Source organism: Amphiura filiformis, chromosome 9, assembly GCF_039555335.1.
Source record: "Amphiura filiformis chromosome 9, Afil_fr2py, whole genome shotgun sequence".
Taxonomy (NCBI): domain Eukaryota; kingdom Metazoa; phylum Echinodermata; class Ophiuroidea; order Amphilepidida; family Amphiuridae; genus Amphiura; species Amphiura filiformis.
The window spans coordinates 29,329,722-29,352,341 of NC_092636.1; the positions used below are offsets into that span (position 1 = coordinate 29,329,722).

Sequence of the window (22,620 nt, forward strand, 5' to 3'; positions counted from 1 at the left end):
TACTTTTTTGTGGTCCAAATTTCCACACTTTCTTTTAATTTCAGCCGGTTTTGGCCTTCACACGCTTTTTCAGGCTTTTTCAAACTTTTTCAGGTTTTTTTCATGGATGATCATTCTCATGGCTGAAAAAAGGAAAGAAGATGAACAAACAAGTCACTTGGTACCCCTGGGATTCAAACCTTAGATCCCTCATGTGCCAACCACAGAATTACGGACCAGTAGCCACGGGTGTTTCGCTAGCCCAGCTAGTGATTCTGTGTGTATATGGCTTGGGGTGATTGTATCATGGCATCACATGGGATGCATGCATACTCAGTGCATGGCTTTCCCTGTATAGATTTCATTGGATTAAGTATGTGTTAGGGTTATTCAAAAAAAAAATTATCTAGTGCTGTATTCTTCTGGAATAGGGAGTAGTTATCAGTTATCTTAAATAGACAGAAAATAAGATCTACACTTACCTCTCTGATGTCTGGTTGAAATTCAGAATCTGTATTAAAAAGCACAAGTTCTCGCAAATGTGTTCTCTTCTTAAAAATGAAGTTGCAAAAGTGTCGAAGAATGCTACTTTTTCGTAAGTTCAAAAAATTGAAACTTAATGTGGATAAGTTTCAGCTTCACTAATCGCATACAGTTTACGAAGATTTTGGAAGAAGTTCTTTGTTATGGCAAGTTGCTGAAGTGCAGAACAAAAAGTTAAGTGGCTGAAGAAAATTTGCCGGCTAATATGAATAGTGTATGTTGCTTTCAATGGTCAGAAAAAGTATGGATACTCATGTAAAAGTCTGATCATATATATAGTATCATTAAAGTTACTATCCAATTGTATGAGGTGACATTTATCAAGTAATCTTGATGTATGAAGCTTTAAATCACTGCCTAAACTAAGTCAAGCTCTGATTGGCTGTTGTGTGTCTGTCCCTAATAAGTTCAGGCCAAGTAAAAAATAAAATATCTTTCACATCTTTTCACTTCCTTTTTTGAGGCTCCTTCAAGTTATTTAAATATATTTATTTAATTCATTCATTATTTATTTATTTATTTATTTATTTACTTTAGATTGATTTATAACTTTTGAAAAAAGACATTGAGATACTTTCTATAGACTTTCTAATACACAAGAAACACTTCTGCAAGTTTCTGTGATCATTAGAGGGGTCTTACCTACCAGAAAGAACAATAAAATGAAAAAGGCCTCCTTTATATAGGGCCAAATGAAGGTACATGGTACATGTATCTACACCCATTTTTTGATAAAAATAAATAAAAAGCCCTCCACCTTTTTTTTTTTTTTTTTTTTTTTTGCAAATCCTGACTAGAAACATGTTTTTATTTTTTCTTGGCCTAATATCAAACATGCTACAGGTGATGTGAGATATACAATGTACAGAGTAACCTTTAATTCTTTATGTTGTTTTCATGCATGTTTGAACTTTTTCCCCCAAGTATGGTATGATATCCATCTTAGTATGATTGATATAAGATCATTTGTAAGGAAGTTGTTTGTCATAATATTTGGGAGATTGATGAAGATGTGGGAGCTAGCTAGCTTCGTGACCGCATCTTTACCTCAAAGGTGGTAATATCTTGATACTCTATCATGATTCATCCAAAGTTGTGATTTTTAGCGACCTAGCAGTGTTTAATTTCACAAATATCAGAATTAGGCTGTAGTTTGGTTTTAAGGTTTGTCTGAACCATGGAATGTTTTAAAAATGCAGAATTCCAGTTTCTTGAATTCTATATTCATTAGTCTGTGTATGAAGGTGTATCTTAATTATGACTACTAGCTGCATGAATTGCAGGAATAAAGATGATCACATTTGAAATATGGGTTGTTTGATTGCTGGCTACTGCCACTTTTGATACAAAACGGCAATTTAAAACGTGTTCATTTTTGTGCATGTTTTCAATTTTTCGTTAAAGCTAACAGATTCATTATAGAAAATAAAGGTAAGATTTTGGTCTTATCGTGTACAGCTCCTTTACCTCTAGGAGCCTTTTTTTTTTTCTGTCAAAAACAAAAATATACACCAGTATTGCCTAAATTAGGCTAAAACTGTTAAATTTCAACCATTTTTATCGAATATTTCTAAAAGATGGTCAAAATTCAAAAAAAATTCATACCTAGTTTTCGAAAATCATAAAAAAAATTTGTTGATGATTTTCTCCAAAATTGAGCATTTTGTAAATTAATCTGACGTCACCACTGGATTCGTGAGGTAATTTCCATTCAAAATACCGTATGTATACTTTTATACACTTTAGATAAACAATTTAGAAGTTAAAAGGCTAAAATGTTTTCCATAAGTCCATGGTTCAGACCAACCTTCAAATAATGGAGGAGCGACTATAAAGTATCTTCCAAGTTTGAAATCTTATTTTTGAGTTAGTTAGACTGACAATGATAATTCATTCCTTATTTCTTTTCTTTTCCCTTTTCTTTTACTAACTATATATTTCTTTTTAAATTGTCTTTTGGTATATCTGCTTTTCATTTTTATCTTTTGTACACCTTTTACATGTCATCACTTTACAACAAAGCTAAATGTCATTTATTTATTGTTATACATATAATGTTGTCTATCCTGAAGTTCACTGTATGATACTATGAAATGATTTAATATATGATGGTTTTTTTATAAACAAACTAATAGATAAGTGTCCCTCCCATAAAAAAAATTGCCCAGGGATGTGCTAGACTGAGCCAGACCATGGAATGTGTTCTTCCAATAAACTTTCACTTACTTGGCCTGCAAATGTGAATGTTAAAAGTTTATCACCCAGATTCCAGTATGGGGGAAGGAGGGTGGGACGCAGCATATGTTGAAGAGATGCAAAATCCTATTATCCCAATTTTTTTCAATTTAAGGGCTGGGGTATGAACGTTTGGACAGTATTTATTTTGGGACATCAGAGCACATCAGACATATCAATTGCATTCTGAATACTGAAGAATGTCATTCTGATATCAAATAATTTTGATTTTTGAAATTAGCAATTTAATACATACATTTTATGGCAAATCATTAAAATTGATATTTTTGATATTTAACAGTACTTGAAGTAAACTTTAGAAATCTGATGATTTATACTTGAAGTGTATGTAGGTGGGATGAAAAGCCGACGATCAATTGAAAATTTTGACCTTTCGTATTGAAGATATGGATTTTTTTTCCCAAAACACCCAAAAAAATAAGGTCTTTTTGGGACAAAAATCCATATCTTCAATATGAAAGGTCACAATTTTCAATTGACCGTCGGCTTTTCCTCCCTGCTACATACACTTTAAGAATATAACATTAGATTTATATAATTTACTTCGAGGACTGTTATATATCAAAAATTTGAAAAATATCAAATTTTATCATTTGTCATAAAATTTGTATTATATTGTGATTTTCAAAAATGAAAATTATTTGATATCAGAAAGACATGCTTCAGATTCAGAATGCAATTCGACAGGTCTGAGGTGCTCTCATGTCCCACAAAAATACTGTTGAAACGCAAATAAACGCTCATTTTAGATCCCTTAAGATACAGGAAACTAAACATTTTAACTAAAAAAGTTTATAAATGGCATAATTATCTGGTTTTGCATCTGAACTTGTCATGTGTACAGAGATATGGGTTATTCCTCCTTGTAATTTAGGAGTTAGGAGTATGGTTTGCAGGGCCAGATTTACCATTGGGCCAGATGGGCCTGGGACTAGGACCCCCAAAGACAAAAATGTGGGGCCCAACATTGTCACATGCATATTTTTCCTTTTTTAGTCCGAAAAACACCATGTTTATAGAACCCAAATATAAATTACAACATTGTACACGCACTACACATGCACTGGCCTTTTCCATTGCAAAATTCACCTTCATTTGGGGCTAAAATAGTCTGAAATTGAATTTTTGCGAAAGATCGGAACAAAATATGCTCTTCTCTTCTAAATTTTAATGCTTCAGCCGCCACTGTTGATCTTATATAGGCCCTATTTGTAACCCAAAACTTGGTCACTGGAGTGCACATGCCTTCCTCATTGTGAGTTTGGGGGCATCCAAATTTTGGGTCTGTTGTTTTCACAGAAAATCCCTTTAATATGGTGTAAGTTTTTGCAAAAAATCCTTAGACATGAGGCAATGTTTAGAAAAGTTTGCCCTGAAAGAGCAAAATTTACCAATTTTTTGAACAAAAATTACCCTTATAAATGATTCCTATTCAAAGTGAAGTTAAATTACCAAAACAATAATAAAGGAGGGAATAAAATCACACATTTTGCTATAAAACAATGAAAAATGTATTTGTTTTGTGAAGAAAAAGTTTGATGCAATTTTATAACCCATTTGTGAGGCAATGAAGCGAATCAGAAGTGTGTCAAAGTAACTCCAATATACATGTATATTTCCATAGATTTTTAACAGATCAAGCGACATTTTGCTGAAAACTCGCATCAAAATTGGACTTGGTTTCCAGAGATATGGCTATTTTTGTGTTACTTAAAACATAGAAATATGAAAAATTATTATTGGCTATATCTCCAATTAATTTAGCGACAATGCTGACAAATGATTTGTTTTGCTTGATCGTATCACATAGTTAAGGTTAGCAACTATTTTAAACTGTTGCAATTTGGTAGTTCACAGCATCTTGCAAATGGTAGTGAGCTGTGGCAAAAATTGCATTGGTCATTTCAAAGTGAGTGTGTAGAAAAATTCAAATATCACAGATATAGTTTTGTAGGTCCTTTGGTTCTTGAGTTATGTTATAAAGAGGGCTGAAGGAACAACACTTTTGTAAAACGTACATACCTCATTAACAACAATAAATCAAGCAAGTTTTCAAAGTATGATTTGTAGAATGAACTTTTGCAAAACATCAAAGTGTTATTTTTTATTGATTACGATAATGAAAATTGATTTTTTTTTTTGGACTGCTTTGACCAACAATTAATGCATTGTGTACCCTTAAGCCAAAGAGGCTGAACATTACAAAAACCATCTCAGCCACACATCCCCTTCTCATACAACCACTAAGAACCCCACACACCGACACCGCCTGGCTAATAATTATTTGGTGCAGAAGGGACACTAAAATGAATACACGGGATCGATACACGTGAATTGCTATGCACGATTTTGATATCAGACAAAAATCTTCTGATACCGGGTTAGAAAATGATGAATATCTCCCGTCATGATTTTTTTTTCTCAAGAAACCAGATTTGGTCTCATAAACTTGGAAATACGTGTTGAACAGATATGATAGTCGCTAGAATGCGCTTTGAAAATTGGCCGTGCGCTTTGAACTCAAAATTTGACCATTTTATATTGCGTTGGTCCTGTTATGGACTACAGCGTGCAGCGTGTAGTACAGCTGCACTCACTGTAGGCAGTATAAAAAGTCGATGACCATTGACCTCAATGGGGTATACAAGCTTAATCACGCACAACCAAGATCGATTACCCGGCTATTGTGAGTAGCCTTAGTTATGTCCCTCGACTAATTATTAGTTTAAAAGAGCTTTAAAGGTTTGAACCAAATGGCTAATCGTGGCTGTGGATTTAACCTACCATGGCGATTCCTGCCATGAAGATATAGGGTCGAAGACACTGTGCCCCATAAATAATAACTAGGTGTCACAAATTAAAACAGGAAAGTACATTATGATTTAAGTTTGCTGCATGAACATAAATACATTTTGTGTATAAAAGTATCAGTCAAAATTTATGCTTTCCTCGTTGTTATTGAACATTAATAACATAATAGCATAAACAATCAAAACTGAAACAATATAGCAGACATAATATTTACATCCTGTCTCTACCCTTTTGTTACCCAGAAAGCCAAGGAAGGTGAACTTCATCAGTAACAAAGCTGCTCTCTTTTTTGGGGGGGTCGGGGGAGGGAGTGCAGGTACTAAAATAAGGGCCTACATCTGCTTAGTCTGTGTTACAAACCGTGTACTTATATTATCCATAAGGAGGGAAACTACTGGGAACCACAAACTCTTGGAAACGACTCGCCGCTTCGCGGCTCATACTCAGAGAATATCTTAGACGCAGGCATTGGTGCCGCTTGGGTTGTGACGCCAGGGCTAAGAATTCATAATGTGCACGGAGCGCACAAAGTTTTGGACAAATAAGGCCTACCACTAATTAATTTTGGTTACTAGAAGTTGAATATCAGTCTTAAAATGTTCTTTCAGTTGATTTTGAGCTGAAATGTGTGCGAAGCGTGCGAAAAATTTTGACTTTCATCACTTGGAGGGGCGCAGAATCGATGCTGAATTTTGGTCAATTTGGAACAAGCTGCGACACTTCCATAGTTCAATGACCTTCCCCGCTCCCCTAATTCAATGTTGTACACCAAACACCTCATTTTTTTTAATGGGCTATATTTTTGCTCCAACATTGGTTGGTGGGGAGGGAGGGATTCAAAACTTTACAAATAGAATATCATATGGTGAACTTCATATGACCGGGTTTATTGAACAGAGGGCGTGAAATATGAACAAGTGTCCCAGGGAAATTTGCACTTGATTGCCTTCTAGAATACAAAAATTAATCTATTACTGGCAGCAAAATTACCATAACTTGCAAATGCATTGCTCGATTTACATGAAAAAGATAAAGATATAATATTGTGCATTTCCTGGTTACTAAAATGGTCAGTTTTTTTTTCTTCAAACTAAATATTTTCAGGTGTCAAAACCCTGCAATTTATGCATTAAGGTATATTTGACACATGGTTAGTTGGTTACTATTATTTATAAGCGTATTATCTCAAAATTCACCTTTGAAACAATTAAACCATATTAGAAATATAGAGAACAATTAGTTACAAAATACCTAATGTACTGAAATAACAGAAAAGTTCATAAAGCAAAAAAAACTGTTTGCATTTAATTAATTTTTGGTTCACTTTAGTTATTAGGCCTATGCCTATGAATTTCAATAATAAAAGATAAAAACAAAATTGAAGGAAACACAAACATTGGTATTTGGAAATAGAAATAAATCAATCAAAATTTATTTATTTAATAATTCATTAAATGATATCTTTATATACAATACAGAAGAAATATAAATTAGCAATATAAAGAAAAAAAAGACAAAAAGAAAGAAAAAAAAAGAAGGAAGAATGAAAAATGGCAATAGGTGGATTCAAACTTGTGGGGGGTACTTGTATTTTAAGGTGGACACCATGCTCATGTACAAAAACAAGGGTTGTTTTTCAGCATTGGGCAAGTACAGCGCTGTACCTGTTTAGGGTGTCAAAAACGCCACAAATCAGGAAAAAGGTATACTTTTCCAAGCAAAATACTTGCTTAGGGTACCAAAGTTTAATGGCAAAATAAAAAAAAGGTGAAAATATGCTATGTTTGGCTTCTATCAGAACACATCGGAGGTTAATATTAAGAAACATCATGATCAAACTACTAATATTAAACAAGAACCTGAACATGAATTTTTACTTTCTTAGTGTTAAAAAAATGGCAAAATACTTGTTTAGGGTATGTTTTGCATGCGCTGAGTAATACTTGTTTAGGGTGCCCCTCCCCCCGGTTTCAAGTTACCCTACCTGCATGTTAGACAGTAGCGTACCCCTGGGGAACCTCTTGCACCCATCCCTAGTGTAAATCACACATTATATATTGCTTTAAGATGGTATTAACCTCAGACGCACTACCCCATCAACAAGAAGATAAGAAATGACAAACATACTATAACAAAATTAAAATTTGACTAAAATCATGATACATTATAGCTTTAATTTTTGTTATTAGCTTACTTGTTTGGCTGTTTAAGGGATCTAAAATGAGCGTTTATTATGCGTTTTGACAGTATTTTTTGTGGGACATGAGAGCACCTCAGACCTATCGATTGCATTCTGAATACTGAAGCATGTCTTTCTGATATCAAATAATTTTCATTTTTGAAAATCACAATATAATACAAATTTTACGACAAATTATAAAAATTTGATATTTTTCAAATTTTGATATATAACAGTCCTCGGTAAATTATATAAATCTAATGACATATTCTTAAAGTGTATGTAGCAGGGAGGAAAAGCCGACGGTCAATTGAAAATTTTGACCTTTCATATTGAAGATATGGATTTTTTTTCCCAAAAGACCTAATTTTTTTGGTGTTTTGGGCAAAAAATCCATATCTTCAATACTGAAAGGTCAAAATTTTCAATTGATCGTCGGCTTTTCATCCTACCATACACTTTAAGTATAAATCATCAGATTTATAAAGTTTACTTCAAGTACTGTTAAATATCAAAAATATCAATTTTAATGATTTGCCATAAAATGTGTATTAAATTGCTAATTTCAAAAATCAAAATTATTTGATATCAGAATGACATTCTTCGTATTCAGAATGCAATCGATATGTCTGATGTGCTCTAATGTCCCACAATAAATACTGTCCAAACGCTCATACCCCAGCCCTTAAGTGATTTGTTTCTATTATGCTATTATTTTTCCTCTCACATTCTTTCATACTAAAGAGTGGTGTTTTGTTTTTGTTTGTTTTTCATTGAAACAGGTTCAGATCATCAAATTACCAAGCCTTCGAGTCCACCAGAGCCTCTAGTTGAATACCCCCTCGGAGATTCAATGGAATCTGCTGCTGCTTCACAATACAGGAACCGTCCACTTCAAAACAGGGAAACGCCTGCTGGTATTAGTTTAAACAGAACAGACAAAGCTCAGCCAACCCCCCTTGAAAATCTTCCCCTCACTGGTGGAATGAACTCAACAGCTTCACATTACAGGAACCGTCCACTTCAAAACAGGGAAACGCCTGCTGGTATTAGTTTAAACAGAACAGACAAAGCTCAGCCAACCCCCCTCGAAAATCTCCCTCTCACTGGTGGAATGAACTCAACAGCTTCACATTACAGGAACCGTCCACTTCAAAAAAGGGAGACACCTGCCGGTATTAGTTTAGACAGAACTGACAATGCTCAGCCAACCCCCCTTGAAAATCTTCCCCTTGATGATGGAATGAACTCAACTAAAGTGTTGCCACAAACAATGGAGGACGTCCCATTACCTAGTAGGGGTGCTCAATCAATGATAACTTCAATATTACCTGAATATGAATCAAGTGCAAAACCTAGTGGTAACCAGCAACAAACTGTGGTTGGTGATGTACCCACAGGGAGAGAACAGATGAGCCACTTAACACATGGAACCAGTTATGGTGATATGTCAGGAAGTTTGAGATACGAACCATTGCCAAAAATGGATGACCTCTCAAACTTGCCTGACCAATCACAGTTCACTATGAAGTAGGTGTATTATACTAATTTGTATTAATTATAAATTTCCATATCAAAATGCAAAGTTTGTGGTGATAATGACCTTATTTGTTTGTTTTCATGCTGTTTTCAGCTATGGTCGCTTTTATAGTGATTCTAAACAATGGGATAAATAAGCACACCCCCCCCCCCCCAAAAAAAATTTACTTACTTTATTTGCTTAATAGAATAAATACAGCATATTATGGAGTTTGAAAGTAATGCTTTGTTTATGCCCCTGTCAGACTATCATGCCGCTGCGGCAAGCAGCATGACGTATCAACCAATGACAAGCCTTGATTATGTCCGTTTGTCTGCAATGCGTGTGCGCCACGCCGCTCGGCAGCAAGCGGCATGGGAGTATGAAACCAGCATTAGACTTTGTCATTCATGACAGGATGTATGTATTTGCCAACATTTCAGGTCTCATCACAAGAGTTCAGTGAGTTCACTCTCAGAGCACTCGCTACACTCTGAGCACCATTCATTGACACAAAGCCCACCTCCGTATACCCCTCCACGCTTAGATGAGAGCAGGCTACAGGCAATCCAGGATGTGTCAAATATGCCTAGACATAATGAATCATCTTCTGAAGAGGATCTGGCAGGAGATGATGGTGTGCCTCATGCTAATGAGAAAGGATCCAGTGGATTTATACCTCAACATAAGGAACAAGGTAAGGGAATGGAAGGCATATGTGACCCGTTCTAACAAAACCAGGAACAAGTTGCATTTTTGATATTTCATGATTTGAATACAAATGTAAGCATGGGACAATAAGCTTCAAAATGATACCAAAATTATATACATATCATCAATACTTTTCAAGATATGGATAATTGTGTAAAATGATACCTTGATATTTTTGCCGAACGGCTATTCTTAGTATAATGGGCTCATTAGTTTCCTGCTTTACACAGGATTGAATAGGGATTATCATATTTCAAATGTCAATTATTGATTAAATAGACCTCTTTTTAATAAGTACTTTCAAGGATTTGAAAGTCGACTTGTTCCGGGTTTTGTTGGAGCTGGTCGCATAATTTAGCAGCCCTGCTTGGACATCTCTTTGGCCAAACTTGCATATGGAATTTTTTAACCCATGGGCAGTGCCAGCCAAATTATTTGCCTCTAACAACTATTCTGATTGGTTATAAGGACAGCTATATCATGTACTGAGCCAATCAGTGATATGGTAAGAATATAGTCGGTAGGGATGAAGGGGATTACGCTTAAAATTGCCAATAGATCTGAACAGGGATGTACTTTATTAACACTGCCCGAAAGCCAGAGGGGGTAACTTTGTTCTCGGGCAGGTAAATTTTCAAAAGTGCCCACCCACCTGGTGGGTAAGAAATTGAGGATGATAAACTGTTTAATATTGCAGCCCTCAGATGAGCTACTCTGGAATGTCTTTTGCTAACTTTTCTAGGTCCACTTTTGGTGATGAAGTGTTCAGAAAGTACAAAAAGGGCAACATTTAAGGGTTTTATGTCCACTTTTACTAAAAATCCAGTATAAGAGCACTTTTTCATTCAAAAAAGATCCACAATTTGTAAGTCTGGCATCCTCCCAATGAATATGACGATACTGTATTGCATTGATTGATTGATCGTCGCGGATAGTGAAATATTATACGAAAACTCAGAAAAATGAATAGGTTTCTTTTCATCATACACACGCAAAGCAACACGGTCAGTAAGTTAGATGTGTGCAAATTGTAACTATTGAGTGTGGCTCTGGCTCTAAGTAGTGTGTATGTTGGGCATGTACAATTTCTGTCAGGCTGGTAACCTACCTAAAGTGTTGGATGCGTGCCGTTAGACCAATGGGCCTGATAAGCGGCGTTTGTTTTATAGGCCTCTAACGGCACGCATCCAACACTTGGAAAACTACTTTTATCCCCTACTATGCGTGCCGACATAGCAACCTTGTCTTCTAACTGGTAACCTACCTGCCTGACTGGCTGTGGCTAAAAATGTTACACTGCACCCCTGAATCTGAAAGCTCTAGGTTGTTTACACAACTGGGTCAAAACCATACCTTTGTTTTCTAAATTCTGCTTCATAAAGAAATATACACACTCTTCTTCAGACACAAAATGTAATAACTAACAGGTATTGAACTTCAAGTTCAAGTTGGGTTGGTTGATGGACTTGGCAGTTTCAAAATTGAATGCATTGGTTTTATTAAGATTTTTTTTAAAGATTTTTTTAAAACTTAATTTTGAATTAAGATGTCATTTGCGAGTGTTCAACAGTACACAGCATATACAATTTTCGTTCATTTACACAATTGAAGTACAAATATCAATTGTTTTATACCTATAATCAAATCAGTAAATTTTCTTCAAAATATTTCTCAGAATTTTATGATTTTATGACAAAAAACTAAAAATTAAAAAGGAAATAATAAATGAATTTGCTGTTTCAGTAGAAATGGATGCATGAACTAAGAAAAATGAATTGGAGACAACATTTTTTGTTTAGCCTAAGCCCCAAACCTACTTAACCATTCAACCTTGCGTTTTACTTGTATGTACTGAATCTACAGAAGAAGAACGTTTGCGAAGACTTCAGGAAGAAGAAAGAGAAGAGAGGGAATGGGAGGAAAAAAGAAGACAGAAAGAGGAGGAAAGGAAGAGACGAGAGGAAGAAGCAAGGGAGAGAGAACAGCAGATGCTGATGGAACTACAACGACAAGAGGAGGTAAACAAAACCTGGAAAAACAGTGGCATGATCAACGGGAATTATATAAATAAACATTATTTTTTTAATCAGGTTCGCCGTCGCATATAATAAAGAATTTAGACAAGCAGAAAAAGTGATCCCACCTGGGAATCTAACCCAGGACCTCAGGTTTACGAGACCTGTGCCTTAACCACTTGGCCACAGGAGCTTCATGATTAGGCTGGATGAAATTTGAACCCATAAGCGGTCACTTAAACTTATCTCCTCCACACAAATAGCCCATACAAAACTTGTTCAATTACATGTTTTGGCATTACAGCACATGATTCTGATCTTACATGTACTATAGAATCCTATTTCACGCATTCCTACACCTCATCACTGGCAGCCATAACTGGGTCCCCGTCGGCTACAATGCACCCAAAATGTGAAATAATTCAGTCCTTGGCGGGAATTTTAAACTGCATTCCATCACACGTTTTACATCTGCGAAAACACACATAGACAAAAGAATGATGAAAGTTTACAACACAATAGAATTCCCTTCGGCAAATCACAGCTTCTACATGGTCTATTGCCATGCATGCCATACACAGGCCGACACTCAGATTTCAGATTAAATATGATCGAAGGTCCCTCATGCCCATGGCATTTTCGTCACTTGTTGTCACTTTTAGCCTATTCAGTGGGCCCTACCAGAATATTTTGATTAATAGGCTACATTAGGCTGGGGAAATCACCTAAAATACAGAAGAAAAAAAACTAAGTAAAAATGATCAATAATCATCACTAACAATCAGACACTTATAGGCCTATATTTACAAAAGAGACCAGCTTTTTTGGGGAATCTGGGGATCTTTAATACTTTCCAACAAATTATCTATAGAAACATTGGAAATATTTCCAATTCCAGCGTGCAAATTGATCAACCATGACGGTCTCATACACCATATCAAACGCTACTTCAAATGGATGTCTAGTACTTGCGAACAAAAGGATTGTGTATGAATAGATGCGACAGGATTACCTGCGGAATTATCTCTATTGTATACATTATTCTATTAACCCTCCTCGTCCTTGCATCTTCTCTAGGCGTTAGGCGGCTTTTATTCGCACAATTGGGCGGTCAAAACACCAGTTTGGTGTAGCAGGGACCCAGTAATGGCCGACCAAATCCTGACCATGACTTGGCTTGTGGGATTTGTCTATAATGCATGCTACAATAGAGAGAGATTACATGCAGCTGGGATTATTGGCTTGGCCATTATTTGTTGAAAATGGGCTATTCCAGTTGAAATCCATACACCCCTATGGAAGACATGACCTTATTCTCCCACACAGGAAGTGTGAATTTCAAATGGGATTACCTAAATGGATGATTCCGTTTGAAATTTACACCCCTGTGTGGGAGATTAAGGTCATGTCTTCCATAGGGGGTGTATGGATTTCAACTGGAATAGCCCAATGTAGCACATTCTAGATTGTTTTTGTTTTTTTCAGCAAGCACACTCACATCAATCATCAAATGATGAAGATGATAAATCAAGGAAGGAGGAGGAAAGAAGAAATGAGATGAAAGAAGATATGGAAGATATGGAAGAAGAGACAGGTGAAGGGGTCAAGAAAGATGAAGGTAAAGATAATGTGGAGAAAGAAGGAAGAGCTAAAGCCATAATATGTGATTTGGGCCACAGCGACACCTTCCGTTTTTCCTTGAATTTCTAATTTTTGCATGATTGTAATAGGCTAGTCAAATTAAAAAAATACCCACCACTAATTGCAACAGAATCCATTTTGCATGTGCCCTCACACAAAGCTCACACAAAAATGTATCAAAAGTCCCCAAAAATCCAAGCAGTGGAACAGTGCCTAATTTGCATAAATCCAAAATGGCCGCTTATGCAGGGGTGAAATTTGGTGATTAAGGCAGCTGTGTACTCTCAGACATGCATGTAGTAAAAGTGCAATAACTTTGTAATTATTTGCATAAGACATATAAAAGTATACATTTTATGAAGGCAAGACATCAATAAATCTTAATATAAATACAGATTTGGGGTAAAAACAACAATTATGAAGAAAATCACAAAAAGTGAATTTTGGCAATATTTGTTAGGTACATCATAACAAAAAACACGCTTTCCAAAATATTTTATTTTGTTTTTAGCTCAATCTTGAGGCTCCATTCCAAAAACGTTTTTTAATTTTTTTGATATTGGCCTTATTTTTTGAGATATTGACCATATAAGGCATCAAATTGAACTTTTTAAAATTCACAAATGCCTATTTGCACAAAATGATGCCTAAAATCGAAATAGACCGAAATATAAAAAACGAAAAACCGTTTCTTGAGTCGATCATGCTTTTTACGATGATCATATTTGCTTACCTATAGATGCTGTATTTATTGAGTTATCGTGTACCTAAATCGTCATTTTACCGAGAAAATGAACATTGAAATAATGGCCGTTGAAGTTTAAAGTGGTCACATTTTGCTCTTTCATCGAATCTCACAGGAGAACGCAGCAGTTTTCGTTTTTGTACCTTTTATTACGTGAACATCGGGTAAATCCACAGCCCCTTAAGAAGTTTGAGCGAAATCCATTCATAACTTGATATTTAAATCGGGGGAAAGAACTTGCAAAAACTCACATTTTATCAGCTAAAACGGAGCCATTTGACCGCTAGGTTTTTGTGAAATCAGTGCTTCCGCGGTGCTTCCATAAGATGCGCCCAAGATGCAGATAAGCGTCGGCGTATGCGTAAGCGTATTTGTGCGTTAACAAATTGCGCGATACGCAACGCGATGCGTTATTGCGCGTGTACCCTGCTGGTACAACAAAGATTTTCTTTCCTTTTCAATTTCAAACACGAGTGGAATAGTGAAATAAAATCCTTAAAATATTGCAGTTGGAGTTTACAAATCTGGATTTTCATTCCTTGTATTTATAAAAAACATAACAAAGTACAAACATATCAAAAAAAGTCAATTTTGAGAAAGAAACGATGTCTAGAGTACACAGCGATTTTATAAATACCTAGGGACCTGGGACACATGACCTCAATTCGCGAGTTATAAAAGGTTGGTGGGTATGGGGTGACCAGTGAGGACCCCTTAACACCCTCCAGGTGCACAACCAAAAAAATATAGGTAACTTTTTATTTTACGGGGGGTCATAAAAGGGGGGCCTCAATTATGGTAATTTTTTGTTCAAACTATATCAACATTGGACTCAAATTAAAGTAAATTCTGTGTAGATTATTGCATATGGCATTCATTTTGTCATCTAACCTTCCTGAAAGAAGATAATATGAAAAATGTAAACCAGCGTGCGTTTGTAGTTGAAAATCTGTAAAAATTATGGGTTATGTGTATCGAAACAGGTATGTTCTTCACTGAATCACCAATCAGTAATCAATCTATAGCTTTTTATGTCTCTAATAATTATACAACATAGTATGATATATGATAGGAGCACAGTGGCCTAGCGGAACGGGCACTGACTCATAATCGGAAGATTGCGGGTTCGAATCCCGGCGACGCCATCGTGTTGTGCCCTTGAGTAAGGCCCTTTATCTCGATTACTCCTCTCCACGCAGGTGTTTAAATAGGTACCGGCATTTTTAAATGCTGGGAAGGTAACAACCTCGCTGTAGAGAAGGTGTAGCAATCCCCCTATAGCAATATTAGGCCTACATGGAGGAGTCTGGCCCAATCGCCAATGAAAGAGAGATGAACTCCGATCACTTTTTATACAGGATCGTCTCCTTTACCTTTACCTTTTTAGTATGATATAATACAATAATGGTTGTCTCTTGTCTCAAACTATAAAAACACACAAAGGTTTTCAGAAGACTGAACTGAAAGTGCCTACCTAATCAATCCTCACATTCACTCTCATCGCTGCTACTGCTGTCACTGGAACCTAACTGTTTTGTGTGTCTTGCGCGACTACAGTTTGCAGGCAAACCTCCTATGCACGTTTAATATAACATGGGTCGGACGTTTGGCACATGAGCAGTTGATGGTGCACTGCTTAGTACAACCACATGATAGTTTGCTGGTGGTACCATCTGGCCAAGCACTAACTGTGATGGGTACTGGGACATAGTGCATGGTCTCCTTCCAACTTCCATCCATAGTCTTCTGGTGATAGTATGTCAGGCTTCGGGATACGTGCTATCTTATCTATTATGGTTGCTAAGTTTCCCGTTTCAAAAGCAGACGAAATCCATCCTCTGTAGGTGGAAGCGGGTTGAGTGCAGCAGAAGCGTTGAGGAACTTGTAAGCTCGCATTTCTGCCAGACTAGAGAAGGATGACTGGTCTTTGGTAGAACTATACACAGAGCCATCAACAGTGTCCTAACTTGGTCTATCTGGCTTGTAGATACTGTCACTCTCTGCGTAATTAGCGATTAACGCGATTCCATCTAATTCTACTGTCTTGCTCTTGTCGAGCCACGACTTCTTTCCTTTGACGAAGGGGTAGCTTGTTACATCTCTACCAAAGGCTGTGAATAAACGGAATGGCGTAGCATCTCTCATCACCAAGGCAATAACAAGCTTGTGGATCGGCAAGTAACAGTCATGCTGCGTTCTTATCCATAGCTCTTTAAGGCTGAGGTATGTTGCGCAGTAGATACTGAGAACAACAACGCCAGTGTCATTTGCATATACAACCACTCGTTCGACTGCATTCTCTGTGGTGGCATACATGGCATGTAGCATTATCCGTGTATCTGCTTCCTCATGCGAGGACTCTAAATCCGGAACGTCACGTGAGCTACACTCTGTCAACATTATACTTCTCTCAGCATCTTCAAAGCCTCCATCTTCTCCAGTGCCGGAAGGGACATCGTCAAGCATCGACTTTCTATACCTGGTGGAAACAACCGGAAATGGCTCTTCTTTCTAAGAAGACCATTTCCTAATTGTATGCATGCCATCAATAATGAGACATGTTTTGAGGTTGGTTTGTGGGAGTTCTGTTTCTGGTGTCACCTGTGTGTCTTCTTTCAGAACCCTGACAAGAATGGCCTTTGTCCTGGGTGCTCTCATTTCGCCGTTTTTGTCAAATAGGGATGGTGGTTTGTTAGCACATTCATGTTTGCTAATGAATTTAGTTACATTATACCTCACCACCTCTTGCCGTAATCTGCGTCATTCTCATGAGAGCTTCAACTTCTATACTCTTACCAGGAACTTGACTCTCAGGCTTCTTGCCTTTCTTGCTCAGGTATGGAATGTGTTCAGTTTTACGACAGGCTTCTTAGTCTTGTTACTTTGTGTTGTTTCTTGCAGGGCCTTTACACCTATATCCTTCACGGTGGTCAGATCAGATTTTACTTCGTTGTTGGCAATCTGTCTGTAAGCAATGTTGATTAGATCGCTGCTGGCTACTGAAAATGGGTTGTTGTCATTATTCTCTGTAATATTCAGAATCAGACCATTATCCTTACTGATACATGCCTTGCCAGATTCATGGTGAGGATTTTGTGTTTCAGGGTTTAAATACAACATGTATTTTAGCTGGAATGATGCAGCAGCTGTTAGAGACTTGGTGTAGACCCATTTTGTCTGTGCCGATTCATTCATTGTTATGCCATCAAGACCACTGGACTCTTTCGTATCTGCATTATATGTTTGTTCCAGTAGCATGTCTAGAGAAACAGCATTGTGACTGCCTGCAGATCGCATACCATCTATACATCTGTGGGCTGTAGCTACGGATGCAGGCGTCCATTACTGTTACAGCAACAACTACCAATAAAGTTCCCCTGTACAAATGAGTTATAGATGGTAGGTGCTACAGATTCTAGCTGTTTCATCTCTGACAAGTATTTAGGGAGAGATTGTTGACCATATTTGTAATGACCTGCAGCGGTTAGGTATGGTAGCATATTTGCAGTCTCACTTAGATGACCAAACCAGTTCCTTCTCGTTCATGGCACAGGAACTTGAGAAGAATATCACACATCTCCATAAATGTCATCCACAGCTTTGCCGTTGGTTTGTCAGAGATTTAGTCTTGGAATTCTTCCATGTGCTTGCAGAGAATCTCAATCTTGGAGTGAGATTTACTGATTGCTTCTAATAGTTCAGCTCTGTACAGGTTGTACTCGAGCAGTACTATCTGCAAAATCATTGAAATGTCATCAGCCTAATCAACATTGCTCCTTTCAATACACCAATCTTCAAATGCATTGTAGAAGAAGCGCCACATCGCTTCATTCAAAATCTGGGTTTGGTAATAGTCAGCTTTATCACCAAACATCTTTCTGGCTGTTCCTTCTTGACACAGCCCACTAGTTCTCAGAATATCTTCACCACCACTGTCTCTCATATCTTTGCAAATTGCTTTAAAGAAGTTATATGCCAGGTGGTATCCTCCAATAAGTAGAATAACCTTTAAAACATGTGATCTTGATTCTTGTCTACGATTGCTCTGGCAAGTTCAAATGTTATTAATATTATAGAGTATTAACAATATTTAGGGACATTAACATTAACAACATGAGGGCATTACAGATAAGGTATAAACTAATTTACCACAGATAAATAAGCTATACAGCTTAATACCATTTTGATAGTAAGTCATTCAGGAACTATGATGAACTTACCTGTTTTGATACCCGTACTCCTTATATAAACTTTAACACACATTTTCAACTACAAATACACACTGGTTTACATTTTTCAAATTATCTTCTTTCAGGAAGGTTGTATGACAAAATAAATGTCATGATCCAAACAAAATTTCCTTTAATTTGAGTCCAATGTCGATATACTTTGAACAAAAATTAACAAACATCGAGGCCCCCCTTCTATGACCCCCCGTAAAATAAAAAGTTACCTATATTTTTTTGGTTGTGCACCTGAAGGGTGTTGAGGGGACCCAACTGGTCACCCCCATACCCAACAACCTTTTATAACTCGCGAATTGAGAGGAAAAAAAGAGGGTTCAGGTCCCTAGGTAAAATGTGCGCGCAAGCTTTGAGACAAACCTCTTTTTTTTTGGCCTAAGCGCCCATGCTCCAATAAGCGCCCATGCCCCAATAAGCGCCCACCCAGGGTATTTTCAATTTGCTAAATGTGTATTATTTAGAGTCCCCCCCGGGCGCCCACCGTATTCACGACATCCTGTGGCATGAGTTTAGTTCAAGTTCTTACCTTATTTCAACAATTAAGCTTTTGAGCAGATCAACCATTTCCATCGACTTTTGAATTTAATCCAGTGTCTCTAATCCCTCGATGCATGTTGTTAATGAACTAACCACTTGTTAATCAAAATTAATGCTTAATTTATATTGTTCTATATCAATACAGGCAAATATTCATGTTATAATAATTAACAATACATACATACATAAACTGCTCCAAAAAAGAAACTTACCAGGTAAGAAATTTGTCTGTCAAATTCAAACGACAAATTGTGTTACACTAAATGGGATATGAGTGGAAGCAGAGTTAATTTACGCGAATTTTGACACCTCATTTGTTGCAAACGGATGAGTATTTTTGAAGTTATGCTTATTTAACCGAACCTATCCACTGGAATGAAAGTTGCACTCATACCACTTGAGATGGTTGGCAGTATACAGGTGTAATCAGTGCTCTCCTCTTCTTCTTTGCATGACTAACTTTCCTATTGCTTCTTGTGAGGATGAAGAATGATCAAAGTTCAATGACAATTAAATGACAATTAACAATGTGTCTGTTTATTGTGTGAATTCATTGGGGCGGACCTGCAACTTTCAAATTTGATAGTAGGCTTGTTCAAATGAGCATAACTTCAAAAGTTTTGATCTGTTTGCGACAAATGAGGTGTCAAACTCCGCGTAAATGTACACCGCTTCCACTCATATGCTATTCAGTATAATACGATTTGTCGTTTGAACTTGACAGACGAATTTCTTACCTGGTAAGTTACTTTTTTGGGACCAGTTTACATACATAAAACATTTCTATAGCACTTTTTCACAGTTCAAAACGCTTCACAGAACAAAGAAAAATAAATAAAATTACAATAATTTAAAAAGGTGGGTTTTAAGATTCCTTTTAAAGATCTGCAGTGAAAGGGCCTCTCTGATGGACGTGGACAGTGCATTCCAGTGGCGTGGAATTAATTTATAGTTAATCAACTGATTTCATAAGTAATAAGGATCGAAAAATCATTGACGTTCGATCAATAGATTGAACTAATTTGTTTCCATTGCCTTAGCAATCACATTTTCTCTCTTTTGTCTTCAAGTGTTATATTTGAAGTGAACATTTTAAGTCAACTTTTCCATCTTATTTCATGCAGATGAAGGTTTGAATATTGACCCAGTCATGCAGAAATACATGCAGATGGTGCAGCAGAGAAAACAACAGGAAGTGGGTTCAAAGGTCAAAAAACCACAAGAGGAAGATGAGGAAGATGAACAGAAGGTTAGTGCGATTCTTTACGAACCAAAATGAACGGCTTAAGATACTGGATATCAGGGTTCACTCAGAGGCCATATGTTGTGATTTTGGTCCATTGAAAATTGGATTTGGATCACAAGAATGTGCAATACTGTATTATGATTAGTGACTTTGCGGAATTTTGGAACCAAAATGGAGCCAATTTGGACAAAAATGTTATATTTGGTGCAACCACTTTGCAGGGAGAGAGTAAACACCAGTGGGTATAGAGTATTAAAGTCTAAATAATTTTGCATCTATTAGAAACTACATTATTCCCTAGAATCTAAATCAACTTGCAGTATTATGTTTATTTCAATCAATATTAGTCAAATATGTTAATGTTTCTGCAGATGTTGAATGTATTTAGAGCATCTCACGAGCTTGGTTGTATTTAGGTTAAAGAGGAATGAACCAGATTGGTTAATAGTTGCCTGTAATTTAATCACAAAATATGCCAAAGTTGGTACCAAAGTAACCCTTGTTTATAGAGTGTGTCTCATCTCAAGTTGAGAGTGACGCCATGTTGGATTTCGCAGTGGCAGTTTTGAACCGCACACGCTAACCTAATCCCACAGGCCGTATACACATGCGTAGCATAGAAGGGGGATTTGTTCATACGCATGCATCCTTTGTCAAAATCTGTTTCAAAATATACAGTATCAGCATAAAAGGCTCTTTTTTAAAAGCTGTAAAGTGTAACCATTTAATTAATCAGTTACAAATATATGTCAACATCTTTTGTGTTGTCAAGACAGATATTATTTATATATATATCCACGTTTGTTGTCATTTGTTGCAGTCTAGCTGATATCTATATATATTTATTCAGTTGCAGGCGTCTATTTTAAGCGGTCTCTCTCAGGAGTCCATCTCAGGTGTAGAAGCAGTGGATAAACAGAAGAGGTATGTTAATACTGACTCTCAAAGAAGACTTTTCACCACATCACTACAATGCACCATGCCATTGCAAAGCACCATAAGATTCATTCCTAATGCATACAAGTTCCCATTGAACATGAATAGGAACTTGTATGCATTATAAAAATATAAAGAAAACTGAACAATATGGTGATGTTCAATAATGTTTTAATGAAGTTCAATTCAAAACAAATGTTTTGTGCAAGACCACTTTATCACACATTTGTGTTAAATTAAAGCCATGTTATCATTTCCATAAAAAATAGATAAGTATTTCTTTTGCATAAAATGTTAACTTTTACTGTCAGATATGACTCCTTTTAATTTTGAGCTGGACAATTGAGGTAAAGCAAAGAAAACTGAAATTTACTACCATACAAATGTCGCCAATGCATATCACTCCTTCAGTTGTGCTACTGCACTGGCCTTTGATCTGTGTGTACCATCCCTCACGCTGTGTACGTACTGTGATGTAAACATTGTGTACGCGTTCGACTTATATTTCCATTGTAATAATAAAACAACTGTTCCTGCGTTTTATTCAAAATCGCGAATTTTGACAAAACTACAGCACCTTTTTGCAGGGCATGTTACATGTAGTTTATTAAAGTATATTACAATCGTGTAAAAAAACAAAATATTGAAAAAATATTGAGGGCGTCCTGCTCAGCAAATGTTATCATATGGCTTTAAGCTTCATTAAAACATTCTTAAACATCACCATATCATTCAGTCTTTAGCTTCCGTTTTTATGTTCATGATATGTGTAGACTGCCTGTTTAGTCATTTAGCTGCTGAGTTGTGTGCATTGGAAGGGATTTAGCATTTTGAGAATTTTTCATCGTGAGTATGGATACAATTAAAGTGATGTCGATTGATAAAGATTCTTGTAGATATGAGATGACCAATGATGGAAATAAAGATGTTCGCTGAAATGTTGGGAGTTTTAAATGAAAGGGAAAAAGGCTTCTCTTACTCTTTGTGTAACAGTTAAAGCAAAATTGTGCATGCAGCTGTTTAAAAAATGTTTCAAATCGCCAGGTCTTATGGCATTGTACTCTAACCATGCTAACTCAACAGGGTAGTCCAAGACCTGAATGACTGTAACATTAGACCTACCTACTAGATTCCTATTGCTGCCCCCACACTGCTGCCCAGCTACTTTTTGGCTACCCGAGATGCACTGCTGCCCAATCACTTTGTGGGTACTCTAGAGTACCAGTGCAGCACCAATCCCGTACCAGGGTGTGTACCA

The 22,620-nt window shown here is 36.6% G+C and overlaps 1 protein-coding gene across 1 annotated transcript in view; it reads left to right on the forward strand.

Annotated features, from left to right (window-relative positions):
- Positions 1-22,620, forward strand: part of LOC140160421 (uncharacterized) — a 71,325-nt gene that overhangs the window by 45,694 nt on the left and 3,011 nt on the right. The window contains exons 19-24 of the mRNA XM_072183656.1: positions 8,551-9,298; positions 9,731-9,984; positions 11,862-12,016; positions 13,499-13,631; positions 20,305-20,429; positions 21,283-21,350. Coding sequence (XP_072039757.1) covers positions 8,551-9,298; positions 9,731-9,984; positions 11,862-12,016; positions 13,499-13,631; positions 20,305-20,429; positions 21,283-21,350 — 1,483 coding nt within the window. The remainder of the gene's footprint in view (positions 1-8,550; positions 9,299-9,730; positions 9,985-11,861; positions 12,017-13,498; positions 13,632-20,304; positions 20,430-21,282; positions 21,351-22,620) is intronic.